This window comes from Chiloscyllium plagiosum, unplaced genomic scaffold (genome assembly GCF_037043375.1).
Source record: "Chiloscyllium plagiosum isolate Xiang-an unplaced genomic scaffold, Cpla_swu_hap1 HiC_scaffold_6, whole genome shotgun sequence".
Taxonomy (NCBI): domain Eukaryota; kingdom Metazoa; phylum Chordata; class Chondrichthyes; order Orectolobiformes; family Hemiscylliidae; genus Chiloscyllium; species Chiloscyllium plagiosum.
In genome coordinates, this window is record NW_028270144.1 from 77,054,004 (window position 1) to 77,066,712 (window position 12,709).

Sequence of the window (12,709 nt, forward strand, 5' to 3'; positions counted from 1 at the left end):
TTTGTGGATGAGTGCCATGCTTCTAGGAATTCCCTGGCTGTTCTTTGTTTGGCTTGCCCTATAATGGTAGTGTTGTCCCAGTAAAATTCATGTTGCTTGTCGTCTGCGTGTGTGGCTACTAGGGATAGCTGGTCATGTCGTTACATGGCTAGTTGATGTTCATGGATGCGGATCGTTAGCTGTCTTCCTGTTTGTCCAAACAGGACAAAAGGAAGACAGCTAATGATCCGCATCCACGAACATCAACTAGCCAAGGACAAACAGGAAGACAGCTAACATCAACTAGCCACGTAACGACACGACCAGCTATCCCTAGTAGCCACACACGCAGACGACAAGCAACATGAATTTGACTGGGACAACACGACCATTATAGGGCAAGCGAAACAAAGAACAGCCATGGAATTCCTAGAAGCATGGCACTCATCCACAAACTCCATCAACAAACACATAGACCTGGACCTAATATACCGGCCACTACAGCGGACAGCTGAAACTGAAACCAGAAGCGGCAGGGACAGGCCACTATAAATGCCGGAGGAAACACCACAGAAGCGCTTCACAGGAGGCTCCAAAAAACTGAGGATGTCACCTAGACGGGGACGAAACGTTTGCAACAAAAACTTCCAGCTCGGCGAACAAAACCACAGCAACGAGCACCCGAGCTACAAATTAGATTAGATTAGATTAGATTAGATTAGATTACATTACTTACAGTGTGGAAACAGGCCCTTCGGCCCAACAAGTCCACACCGCCCTGCCGAAGCGCAACCCACCCATTCCCCTACATTTACCCCTTACCTAACACTACGGGCAATTTAGCATGGCCAATTCACCTGACCTGCACATCTTTGGACTGTGGGAGGAAACCGGAGCACCTGGAGGAAACCCACGCAGACACGGAGAGAACGTGCAAACTCCACACAGTCAGTCGCCTGAGGCGGGAAATGAACCCGGGTCTCTGGCACTGTGAGACAGCAGTGCCATCCACTGTGCCACCGTGCTGCCCACTATCTTCTCACAAACTTTGAATTGGATAAGCATATGGAGGATAGTGGACTAGTGTAGGTTAGGTGGGCTTGGATCGGCACAACATCGAGAGCCAAAGGGCCTGTTCTGCGCTGTATTTTTCTATGTTCTATGTTCTATAAAAGTGGGTTTGCCATCTCCTGCAAAAGAAGGCACTCCTACTGAGAAAATGCTGTGATGGAGAATTAGCTATGATTTTGTGCTCAAGTCCTGGAGAAGGCTTTAATATACAACTTGCTGATCATATATTTCCGTTTTGCCAGGACGGATCTTTCTGTGACCAAAGTCTGATATTGTCAGCTGCGACTGGAAGTGCGTCCAGAAAATTTAAAACCATTACGGACTCTTCCATTGGTGGTAGCACCGGTGATGTATCTGGCAGCAGGAGGCGACTAATTGCATCCCCAGTCACTAATTGGCCTCCGGAAGAGTGTTTCAATTTGTACTTATACACACTTAATATTGGAGCTCAGTGCTGAATTCAGCCTGAAGCTATGGGAGGTACTGCCTTGTCTTCTTTAAGTAGATCTAACAGGAGTTTATGGTGTATTATTATTAAAAATTTAAGTCTGTAAAGGAATTGGTGGAACTTCCTGAGTCCAAGTATGACCACTGAACCTTCCTATTCTATCTGGATGTATTTATCCTCTACATTAGCCAAAGTCCCAGATGCATACACTATTGGGCATTCCTCTCCACTGGGCCACTTATGAGCTAATATTATCCCAATGCCTTACAGGGAGGCATCACATGTTAATACCAGATCTCGCTTGGGATCATAGTATGCCAACACCTTACTGGATGATAACTGTTTCTTCACTTCCCTTGGAAATGGTCATGTAGGCAAGCCTACATGACCATTTCCAAGGCTGACCATTTTTTTAAGAGTTGATGCAAAGGTGCCAGGATGGAGGACAGGTTATGTCTGAACTTTCCATAATAGGACACCAGCCCAAGGAAAGACCTAAGTTCCAGTACAGATGTGGGAACTGGGGCACCTTTGATCACCCTCACTTTTTGTTCAAACCCACCTCGGGCTACTGTCTGTGTGGAGTTTGCACATTCTCCCTGTGTCTGCGTGGGTTTCCTCTGGGTACTCCGGTTTCCTCCCACAGTCTAAAGATGTGCAGGTTAAGTGAATTGGCCATGCTAAATTGCTTGTAGTGTTAGTTGAAGGGGTAAATGTAGGGGAATGGGTCTGGGTGGGTTGCTCTTTGGAGGATCGATGTGGACTTGTTGGGCTGTAGGGCCTGTTTCCACACTGTAAGTAATCTAATCTAATCTACCAAGGTGTAACTTAGACTTATGGATTCTGCAGCCCAAGTAAGTCATTTTGGAGTGCATGGGGCACACATTTTCCCCTTCTAAGGCATATGCCCCCCTGGAAGAAACATCTAAGGAATATACCCCAATTCTCTAACTTCTCCTTATTGGTTTTCCCTGTTATTAGCATGTCACTTAGATAATCCATCGTCCACTGAAATATTACAATACCCAAAAGGCAAACTCGTATATTGGTACAAACCCTTATGAGTATTAATTGTAGCATACTTCTGGGAATCCTTATCTAACCACATTTTCAAGTTCACATGGTTCTAGGCAGCACAGTGGCTCAGTGGTTAGCACTGCTGCCTCACAGCACTAAGGACTCAGGTTTGATACCAGCTTTGGGTGACTGTATGTGTGGAGTTTGCACATTCTCCCTGTGTCTGCATGCGTTTCCTCTGGGTGGTCTGGTTTCTTCCCACAGTCCAAAAGATGTGCAGGTCAAGTGAATTGGTCATGCTAAATTGCCCATAGTGTAGGTGCATTAGTTAGAGGGAAATGGAGCTGAGTGGGTTACTCTTCAGACGATCGGTGTGGACTTGTTGGGCCGAAGGGCCTATTTCCACACTGTAGAGAATCTAATCTCTGTCCAGCTTCATGAAGGCAGCCCCCTTCCAACTGTGTGTCTAAATCCTCTGTGCGAAGGACTGGGTATTTATCCAGCTGCGAGAAGCAGTTTATAATTTGATTAAAATCCCCACAAAGGCGAATCACCCCACTTAGCTTCGCAATCACTACATCCATTCCATAATGTGTACTGGCTTGATGATTCCTTCACTTTCCAGCTTTTCAATTTCTGCCTTTACTTTTTACAGTAAATGGCACTGGGTGGACCTTGCAGAAGGATTCCTGGTCAACATGCAAGATGGCCTTGGCTCTTTGACAGTCCCTGGTCTTTCCTGAAAAACTTTCAGGTATTTAATTAGGATTTCACTCAGGCAGCCATTTTCTATTCAAAAAATGTTAAGCCAATCTGGGTGAATCTTTCTCAATCAATTTTGCCCTGTCAACATTGGGCCCAAGCCTTTGACTATAAACAATGGTAACTCAACCAGCTACTTCTCATAAGAGACTGAAACCGAAGTTGTATCCTTAATCTGTAAAGGTTCCTTGGTAATAACTTCTCAACCTAGCTGAGGTCTTGCACAAGCTTAAGGGTTGGAATCCAGAGTGAGTTTGTGATCACTGAGACTGTTGTGCTGGTATCGAGCTACATTAGAACCAGGTAACCATTTCACAGGATATTTGATTCAATTGGTTCTGGTTTGGATGCTGTTAAGCAAATTAACTGTTTCAAATCAGATGTAGGTGGATTTTCCAAGGTGCACACTCTCCTGGATACTGGCCTATGAATTTAGGTCCAGTGGGACTCTTTTGCTTTCTTCAGTCCACAAACCACAAACTACAATGGCTTTCAGCCTGGTTCCTGCAGAAAATTGTACCCATTTGGTTGAGGTCTGGCTTTGTTTTTTGCTGTGGGCTGACCTAAAGTCCATCTGCTCAGGATATGTCCTAAGTGTGGCTTTGCAATTGCCTTCACTGAAGGAGTGTTCCCCAAACTCAGTCAGATAGGTAAGGGTATCCACTTCCATCAGAATACCCTGCAATGATGTGCTCCACTTGGTACATTTTCCAATGATAAAGCCAGTTGTAGTGCCTGCTTGAAGTCCAGTTGGGCTTCAGCAAGTAGATGCTTTTGCATGATTACATTATTAATCCCACTCTCGGTGCCACTGAACTAACTCCACAGAGGCCGGTATCCCGTCAGCAATCACCCTTTTATTTAAATGTGGAGAGTCCTTGATCCTGATCCAGTTCCCTCAGAGCTAGCTCTCAGAGTGACACTCCTGTTCTTAAATGTCAGCCAGGGCTCCCTGATTGAACAAGATTAACAGCCCCCGTCAGGGAACTCAATGTCTATGTCTGATCTCGTTATAATCACTACAAGTAGCGATTACTTTTGTAACAGTATATTTGATAAATACACAACGCCAATTATAGAGACGCCTAGTGTAAAGCAAAATCAGGTCACCTCTTCTCAATTAAACCAGCTAAAATAACCATTATTGAAGCAAAACCCTAACATATTCTATTTGTACCACATGTTTCTTTTCTGGCATGTGGTTTTGAAAAATGCTGTTTTTATTAAAAAAATATTTTTCCTATGAGAGCGTGGAGTCCTGGAAAACTATCAAATGGCATTGAAGGTGGTAATGACCTGCCTGGAGAAAGCATGGTAGCTGTATAGAATTATAGGGCAAATTACCAATATGAAATTGGTCTGCAAATTAAAATAGGCACAGATAGCAGCAGCGAAGAGCAAAAAGAGAGAGAAGTCAGAATTTGTAGGGAGATAAAAGACCATTGTCCTAATTTATAGTGGGATTTTTGCAGCATTAAAAGAAATGATTGTTTTTCTGGGTATTAAAAGGGCATTTTTACCAACTCTTTGCCAGCTGAGAGTGTTATGGGGAATTCTGATGCAGCGGTCAGCTGGATCTGGAGGATTTTCCATCCATTTAAAGAAAATAACCTGCTGAACATGATTCCTGGCACAGTGTGTGCTTCTGACAGGTGCAACATTGAGTTGGGAGGCTGACTTCACAACATTTCTCTTGTATAGCAGTTAGGAGAACAGTTAAACTGAGTTCAGAAGCCAAAGTAATGAAATTAAGCTGTTATAGACCAAAGTGCAGATAATTATGTTTTTACACTCACTTTTGGGACTTTATATCCTCTCCAAAACTCTTCTCTATTGACTTTAATGGGAAACAACTTGCTGTGTGGTGTGAAATGAACTGCTAGTTTACCATCAATCTGTGCTACTGGCAAATATCAAGTTTATCTCCTTTGACTTTTGTTTATAATGGGTGAGCACGGTGATTTTGCATCTCTTTTTTTCTGGACACGATATACCAGTCTGCGTAACTAAAGCACATTGATACTCTTACAAACCAACTTGGTTTTGCAAATATTTAAATTGAATTCTTTCAACGTTTTATTTAGAGGAAATTCACTTTTTGATTTGTTTTCTGTTGAATAGATAGAGCATGAAAAGTCAAGATCTGATATGAGAAAAGACTTGCATTTATGGAGTATGTCCCATAACCTCAAGTTGCCCCAAAGCAATTTATAGCCAATGAAATGGTTTTTGAAATTAGGGTAGGTTACAGTTAATAGAAGGGCAAAATTACAAATGCTATTTCTGGAAGATGAAACTCCAAACAAGTTATATGATTCGGTAAAAAAACACACACACATTAAACCCATGTTTAAGAGCCTAATTTTTCATTGCCTTAAGTTGTATTCAGGAATGTATTTTTTCCTTCAAACCTACTAGTTGTGTTGTGCATTACTGAGGAAGCATTGGCATACTGGTAATTAACATCTCACAGCATAATTCAAAGGTGTTCAGACCAGCATTCGCCTCTCCAAAGAGACCATTGAAATGAATTAGTTAGTACAGTAATATATTTAATTGCTGCTTGTGGAATCTTGCTGCATACAAAGTGAATCCATCCTTGTATACAAAATAAGAATGTAACACTTCAAAAGTAGCATCAGTCATGAATGTTGATTGGGATTTTAAGTTTGGGAAAAACTTTATATAGGAAACAAATATTTCTCCTTTTCTTTCTACTTTACAACTACAATTCTGGTTGGTGTGATTCATGCACTGAATTTTAAGGGCCTCCCAAAGATGGGAATTTCTAGACCCAATCCAGCACCAGCAATGAGAAGCATTTGGAGACATCAAGGTGGGACATGAATCCAAAGCAGGCAAATTAAGATATTTGACAAACTTGTTAAGAGCTTGTCAGGGGTAGGAGGTTAGAGTTTCAAAGTTGCACATAATGGATATGCAGCTTCTCAAACAGGTCAGCTGGGGAAGGCAGGTAAAGTGTGGGGAGCCATCATATCTGCTTTTGACACCACCCTAAGGTTAAGTGGGGCAAAGGGGCACTCGATTCTTTGTGAGGAGATGCCTGGGTGGCAGCACAGATACCAAACAGTGGCCACACTGCCTGCCTGCACTTTGGAAGAGGTCAGCACCCTCTGGCATTATGGGTGCAAAAGAACAAAGACTGTCAAGTTCACCTGGGTCGATAGCTTTTTATTGGAATCATTCTCAGAATATGGGCATCGCTGGCTAGATCAGTATTTATTGCCCACCTGTAATTACCCAGAGGAAAGTTGAGTTACCCACATTGTTGTGGGTCTAGAATCACACAAAAGTGCAACCAGGTGGTTAAAGATAGCAGTTTCCTTCCCAAAAAGGGCATCAGTGAACCAGATGGGTTGTTTCTCCCCCTAACAATTGTCAATGGGTTCATGAAGAAGGGCTTATGCTCGAAACGTCGATTCTCCTGTTCCCTGGATGCTGCCTGACCTGCTGCGCTTTTCCAGCAACACATTTCCAGCTCTGACCTCCAGCATCTGCAGACCTCACTTTCTCCTCAATGGGTTCATGGTCAGCATTAGATTCTTAATTTCAGATTATTATTGAATTCAAATTCCACTGTGAGCCATGGTGGGATTCAAACCAAGATTCTCAGAACTTTACCCGGGTCACTGGATTGTCAGTTCAACAATAATACCATTAGGCCATCACCTCCCCACATATCTGCCCTGAAGAAATGCTCCAGATGGAAATGGGGGCACCACTCTTTCAATTTAAACACAATTGTAATAAGGGGAAACAGCATCCACATAAAAGATAGAGCACTAAGTATCAAAAGGATACAGTAGAGCGGGATATAGGAAAGATATAGGGCCCATATCTTCATTGTTGGATCTCCAGCACAAGTTGTGCTGGCTGGTAATGACGGGGAAGCAGTTTTGCAGGAAGAGGATTATACTTCAGGTACAGGATAACATCACCAAAACCTGACACTTCACACCATTGCTCCTCATGCCCTGCCAATGGCTATCAAAGACATTGCAGCATTCTTTATTTCTGGGTCCCTCCAAGAACCAGTAGTGACTTCAAGGACATCTCAAGAAGCGTGCACACCGTTGCATCTCATTGCCAGAATTAGATTGCACATTAATTGAATGAAAGCTGGAATATTGCAACAATGAGGGCATTGAGTTTTTATCTTCCTTCACTGGATTCCTTTAGATGTGGAGTATCATTGACTGCACCAGTTGGACCATTAAGGCATCCAGCGAGCTAACCATTTGGTTCAACAGCTGGGCGAGCTCCCACTCCCTGAATATCCAACTGGTGTACAAGCACTAGCTGAGCTTCCTTCATTTTCCTGGCCACTGCCATTGAATATTTCATCCTCTGCTAATCCAGGCTGGTTGAGATCTTCACTTCAACTTCCAAAGTGCACAAATGGATCCTATAGGGTTTGAGGTGACTGCTGTTGGCCCTTCCACAGGAACCTCGGAGAGGAGCATACAGCTGATATCACCTCTACCATCTGCTCAACTGGTCAGTCATTAAGCAGGCCATTGAGCTTCTGAAGTTGGGTTTACAGTGGCTAGATGAGACAGATAGTGCCTTAAATACTTTTTGGAAAGTATTCTGGTCATTGTGATGACCTGCTCCTCTATCCTGAACATTACCTCCACAGTGATACTGACCTTGAGAACAATGAGGTCCTGGAAGGAAAAGCTCAACATAGGAGAGCAGCAGCGAATGTAGACAAGAGAAAGAGAGATATGAAATGAAGAGAGAAGGTGCTGAACAGAAAGATTAATTCCTGCTGCATGACAAGGATAGTCTCCATCTGCCAGGCTCCTACCCTCTATGATTGTACCTCCTTTATCTTCTTTCTGGCCTCAAGCATTGTATTCAGGCCAGTATCAATGAAGTGAGGCTCAGTTCTGTCCCAGGTGGCAGGCATCTTGCTCTACCCTGGTGAAGTAGGAAGCTTTGCTGTGAACCATAGATCTTTCCCACTGCACAATCTAGCCATGGCTGCTGTAAATGAGCCTCATGTTTCATCTGACCCACCTCTAGCTCCCCATTCAAGGAATTGCAATGAACAGTATGTCTTTCTCCATATCAATTAAGAGCTCTGACTTGTGAAAGCTGGAACATTAGTCAGCCTCCTACTGGGAACGCTTTCTCAATAGAAAACAAAATCGGGAAAAATTTAAGTGTTATAGAACCTGGAATGTGATTTCTAACTCCACAGTCATGTTTCAGTTTAAATTCAAGGTTAATTTGTCCATTTTATTGCTATCGCAACACATCACTGGTCTGACACAAGTTAAAAATACTACATTAAAAAATGATGTTGAAATATAAGGGCTGCACAGACATATTATTTGTAATATTTAAATATTAAGCATTTTTGTTGATTTTTAAAGTGTTATCTTACTAACCATTTGTATTGTCAGTTGTTACATTACACAATGGAAATGATCTGTATGTTAGCTGCACTTATTATGATAGATTTGGAGGTACAATAGCATGACTTCTTAAACAACCAAGATTATCAACTGTCCTAGGTTTCAATATTTCAGTTCTATTGCTAATTACATTTATAAGGATCCACCAATTAACTGGTATTTGATAAGATTGAATTCTGAATCATAGAATTCTAGAATTTATAGCCTGACACATTCTTTGAAGTCATGCCTGAAATTATTGCCCATCATACAAATGTCATTCTCACATTTGAACATTCTTAAATTGAGCTTCCGTACTCACCAATAGTAAAGGGAAAACGTATGCCCGCCATAGCGTCTTGCAGTGCAACATCTTTTTATTTGCCTGTAACATATTTATTAAAATATGTGAATAAAAATATCACTTCAAGCCCTTTACAGTTTGAACTGTACGCATTTTCTATTCATTCAGCAAGTTTGTAATTGAACAAGTTGGGCTGGGTGAAATTTGTGCAAAAGGAAACTAATAGGAGATCTTTTAGAATTTTATGGCCTAATTTGGCTCATCTGAACCAGTATTAGTTGAGAGGCAGAAGGCCACTGATAGTCAAAGGGTGTTTTTGTGACTGGAAACCTGTGTCCAGTGGGGTTCTGCAGGGATCAGTTTTGGGGCCCTTGTTCTTTGGGGTATATATAAATGGTTTAGACATGAATGTAGGATGGTTGATAAGTAAGTCCATGGATGATGCCAACAACCAGTGTGATGGTAAATAGTGAGGAGGATGGTCTTAGATTGCAGGAAGATATAGATGGGCTGGTCAGATGAGTTATCAATGGCAAATAGAATTCATTCTGCGTAAGTGTGAGGTGATGCAATTGGGCAGTACAAACAAGGCAAGGGATTACATGATCAATGATAGGACCTTGGGAAGACTGAGGATCAAAAGGATCTGGGTGTGCATGTATACAGGTCCCTTAAGTAGCGGGTTGGGAAGATAAAGTGGTTAAGAAGGCATATGGTTTACTTGTCTTTATTTGTCGAAGCCTAGAGCAGGAAGGTGATACTGGATCTGCTTAAAACATTGGTTAGGCTACGGTGCAGGTGTCGTGTGTACTTCCGGAATCCATATTGTCAGAGGATGTGATTGCACTGTAGAGGGTGCAGAGGAGTTTTATCAAGATGTTTCCTGGGCTGGGGAGTTTTGATTATGAAAAGAGGCTGGGTATTTCGAGGTTGTTTTTCTTGGAGCAGAGGAGACTGAAGAGAATATGATTGAGATGTATAACATTACAAGGGGCATAGACAAGGTAGACATGAAAGAATATCTTCCCTTGACGAGGGGATCACTGACCAGAGGGACATAAATTTAATGTAAGGAGCAGTTACCACACCTTAGGCAAGGGAAGAGATTGAGAAGGAGAGTCCATCATGGTCACTGCAGCCAGTGCAGGAATTGAACACATCACTCTGCATTGCACTTCAGCTGTCCAGCCAATTGAGCTCGCTAACCTGCAAAGGCAGAGAAGGCTATGTGCCAAGCACTGGGAAATAGAATTAGAATAGGTGGTTGTTTTTGACCAGTGTAAACTTGATGCGCCAAAAGGGCTTTTTTCTAGGCTGTAGACCCCAATGGTTCTATGACTATGAATGTCTTTTCCTCCTTAAAACTGGTCATGTTTAAAAAGTATTTCCACTTTTTTTTAATTGCTCAAACATTATTTCAACTAATGTGTAAAATGTAATGCACTTGAAGTGATATGCATTACATTCAGTAATAAAAACTGAGAAAAACCTTTTTAATCATGGTTTTTCTGGTCAGTATTGCTTGGAGCTGGTGTGTGGATGACATGGTTGATAGAACAAATATAGGCCCAAATGTGATCCAGGTGCTGGGAGCCTCCCTGGCTGGATGGAGAGCTGGCATGAGCTCTGAATTGCCTCTGTTGGTGAAGGCCCAATATATTTAAGTAGCCACTATTGGACTTTCCCCAGGATTCAGAATCCCAAAGGCAGAAATCCCACTGACCTGAGAACCAATCCAAAGCCAGCAGCTTTCCATTGCCGACAGCACCATTGGCAGTAGCAGCAGTTTCCTGCAATGCACATCCCCAGAGGTTCAGGATCAGTGAGGTGTCAGGCCAAAGGTGTTTGAATGCAGAGAGTTGCTGGTGGGTGTCAAAGGCACGCATAGGGCTTGACTTTCAAAAGACAATCCCAATCTCTCCATTGCTCTCTACTCGATGCCGAGTTCCTCAATCATTCACTAAGTGCTTTGAATGAGGGAGCATCCTGAAATCCTCCAAGCAACTTTGCTAAGGGTTTGCTGCGCAGGTATCCTGAGTGGTGATTCCCTGCTGCTGGTTGAATGCCAGTTACAGCAGGATGAGGCCCTTCAGAAGGCATTAATTGCTTTAACGAGTATCTGGGTGGGAAGACTTTTCACAAGCCTTCCTGCACAGTGCATAATTAAGTTAAGGCAGGAAGCTGGGGGTTGTCCACCTGGCATACCCCTTGCAACCCTTGACGACTGAATGCCTCCACTTCCAAACTCAGACCTGAGAGAGGGAGAGCAATAAATTCAGATATTTAAGTGCTGTCATCAGAACCTCCTCAGGATACAGGACCCCAGTGGGTGGAAATGTTGCTTATAGTTAGCTGGTGGTCATTCAGAGGCTAGCAACTCTGCACTGCACATCACTCCCATCAACAACAGTGACAGCTGCCGATAGTACATCTGCTAGAGGCTGAGGGTCATTGAGGGACCCAATGCAACAGTCTAGATTAAAATTCTGCCCGTGGTATTGTGTCTTTGGTGAAGTGTTGCCACCTTTGTCATTTATGGGAGAGCACAATAACAGCTTCGGGGAAGCAATGGCATTGATTCATCGGGTAATCAAAACAACGGGACATTTTTCATTCCTAAGTGTTAATTACAACAAAAATAAATACAAGTGCCATTTCGAAGCCTGCCCACCATCTACAAGGCACAAATCAGCAGCTAGATGGAATATTCCCCATTTGCCTGGATGGGGGGGGAACTCCAACAATACTCCAGAAGCTTGACACCATCCAGGGCAAAGCAGCCAATCAATTGTCACTACATCCACCAGCATCCACTCCCTTCACCACTGATACTCAGCAATGTAGAAATTCACCAAAAATCCTTAGACATGATCTTCTAAACCCACATGGCTGCTAGCTGGAAGGACAAGGGCAGCAGATACATGGGAACACTACAATCAATGCCAACATTCCATGGATGAAATAAAAAAAAAGGATAATAAGAACAACAGGAAGCAGTAATTGGACTTTTCTTCAATTTTTGCCATGTTGTTGATTCTAAAATGTCTAAACAGCATTGTTTGTTTTTTCACTGCTGTTAAGATTTTTTTAAAAGCAAAACAGGGAAAATAGCATGTATAGTCACAGATTAAAAATTATAGCTAAGATTGTTGCCAAAAAACAAGAGTTTGAAATATTACGATATGTTCTGCACAATATCATACTCCCAGCTTCACATTCTGGCAAGCACTTGAAAAAGAAATGTAACTTTTCTTGGCATTCCCCAAAAGCCTTCAAAGGCCACTGGCTAGTTCATGTGTGGACGTGTTTTTATCTGTAAGTAGCAGGCTGATGTCAGCTACATTTAGGACAGCCAAATTTTATATTATGCAGAAAGCATCAAAGAGGATTGGGACATCCTATTTGTTTCTTCAAATGGTTTAACGCCTATTGAAAATGCAGGCAATGGACACCACTTCTTATTTTGCCTTTACCAATACACTGGGTGGCTCACTTGCACTATGAGTCTATACACCTTCCAGCATTCTGGATGCTATTCTTCCATTTTACACAGCTCTGCCAACATGAATGTCAATGCTTTCAAATCGAATAAGATAGTGCTTTGTTTGTAAATTATCTGCTTCTCACCATCAATTAAAAGCAGTAATTGCTCATTACAAAAATGTAAACGCAATTACTGTAATTGCACTCTGGAAGGAATAGCTG

The 12,709-nt window shown here is 42.4% G+C and overlaps 1 protein-coding gene across 4 annotated transcripts in view; it reads right to left on the reverse strand.

The window, feature by feature from the left end:
* Window positions 1-12,709, reverse strand: part of edar (ectodysplasin A receptor) — a 170,759-nt gene that overhangs the window by 50,622 nt on the left and 107,428 nt on the right. For 3 of the 4 annotated variants that reach the window (XM_087988134.1, XM_087988135.1, XM_087988133.1), the window contains exons 3-4: window positions 10,093-10,242; window positions 9,023-9,085 (exon numbers count right to left, since the gene is read on the reverse strand). In XM_087988134.1, coding sequence (XP_087844260.1) covers window positions 9,023-9,085; window positions 10,093-10,242 — 213 coding nt within the window. The remainder of the gene's footprint in view (window positions 1-9,022; window positions 9,086-10,092; window positions 10,243-12,709) is intronic. The other variant, XM_043692768.2, reaches the window with a different exon arrangement.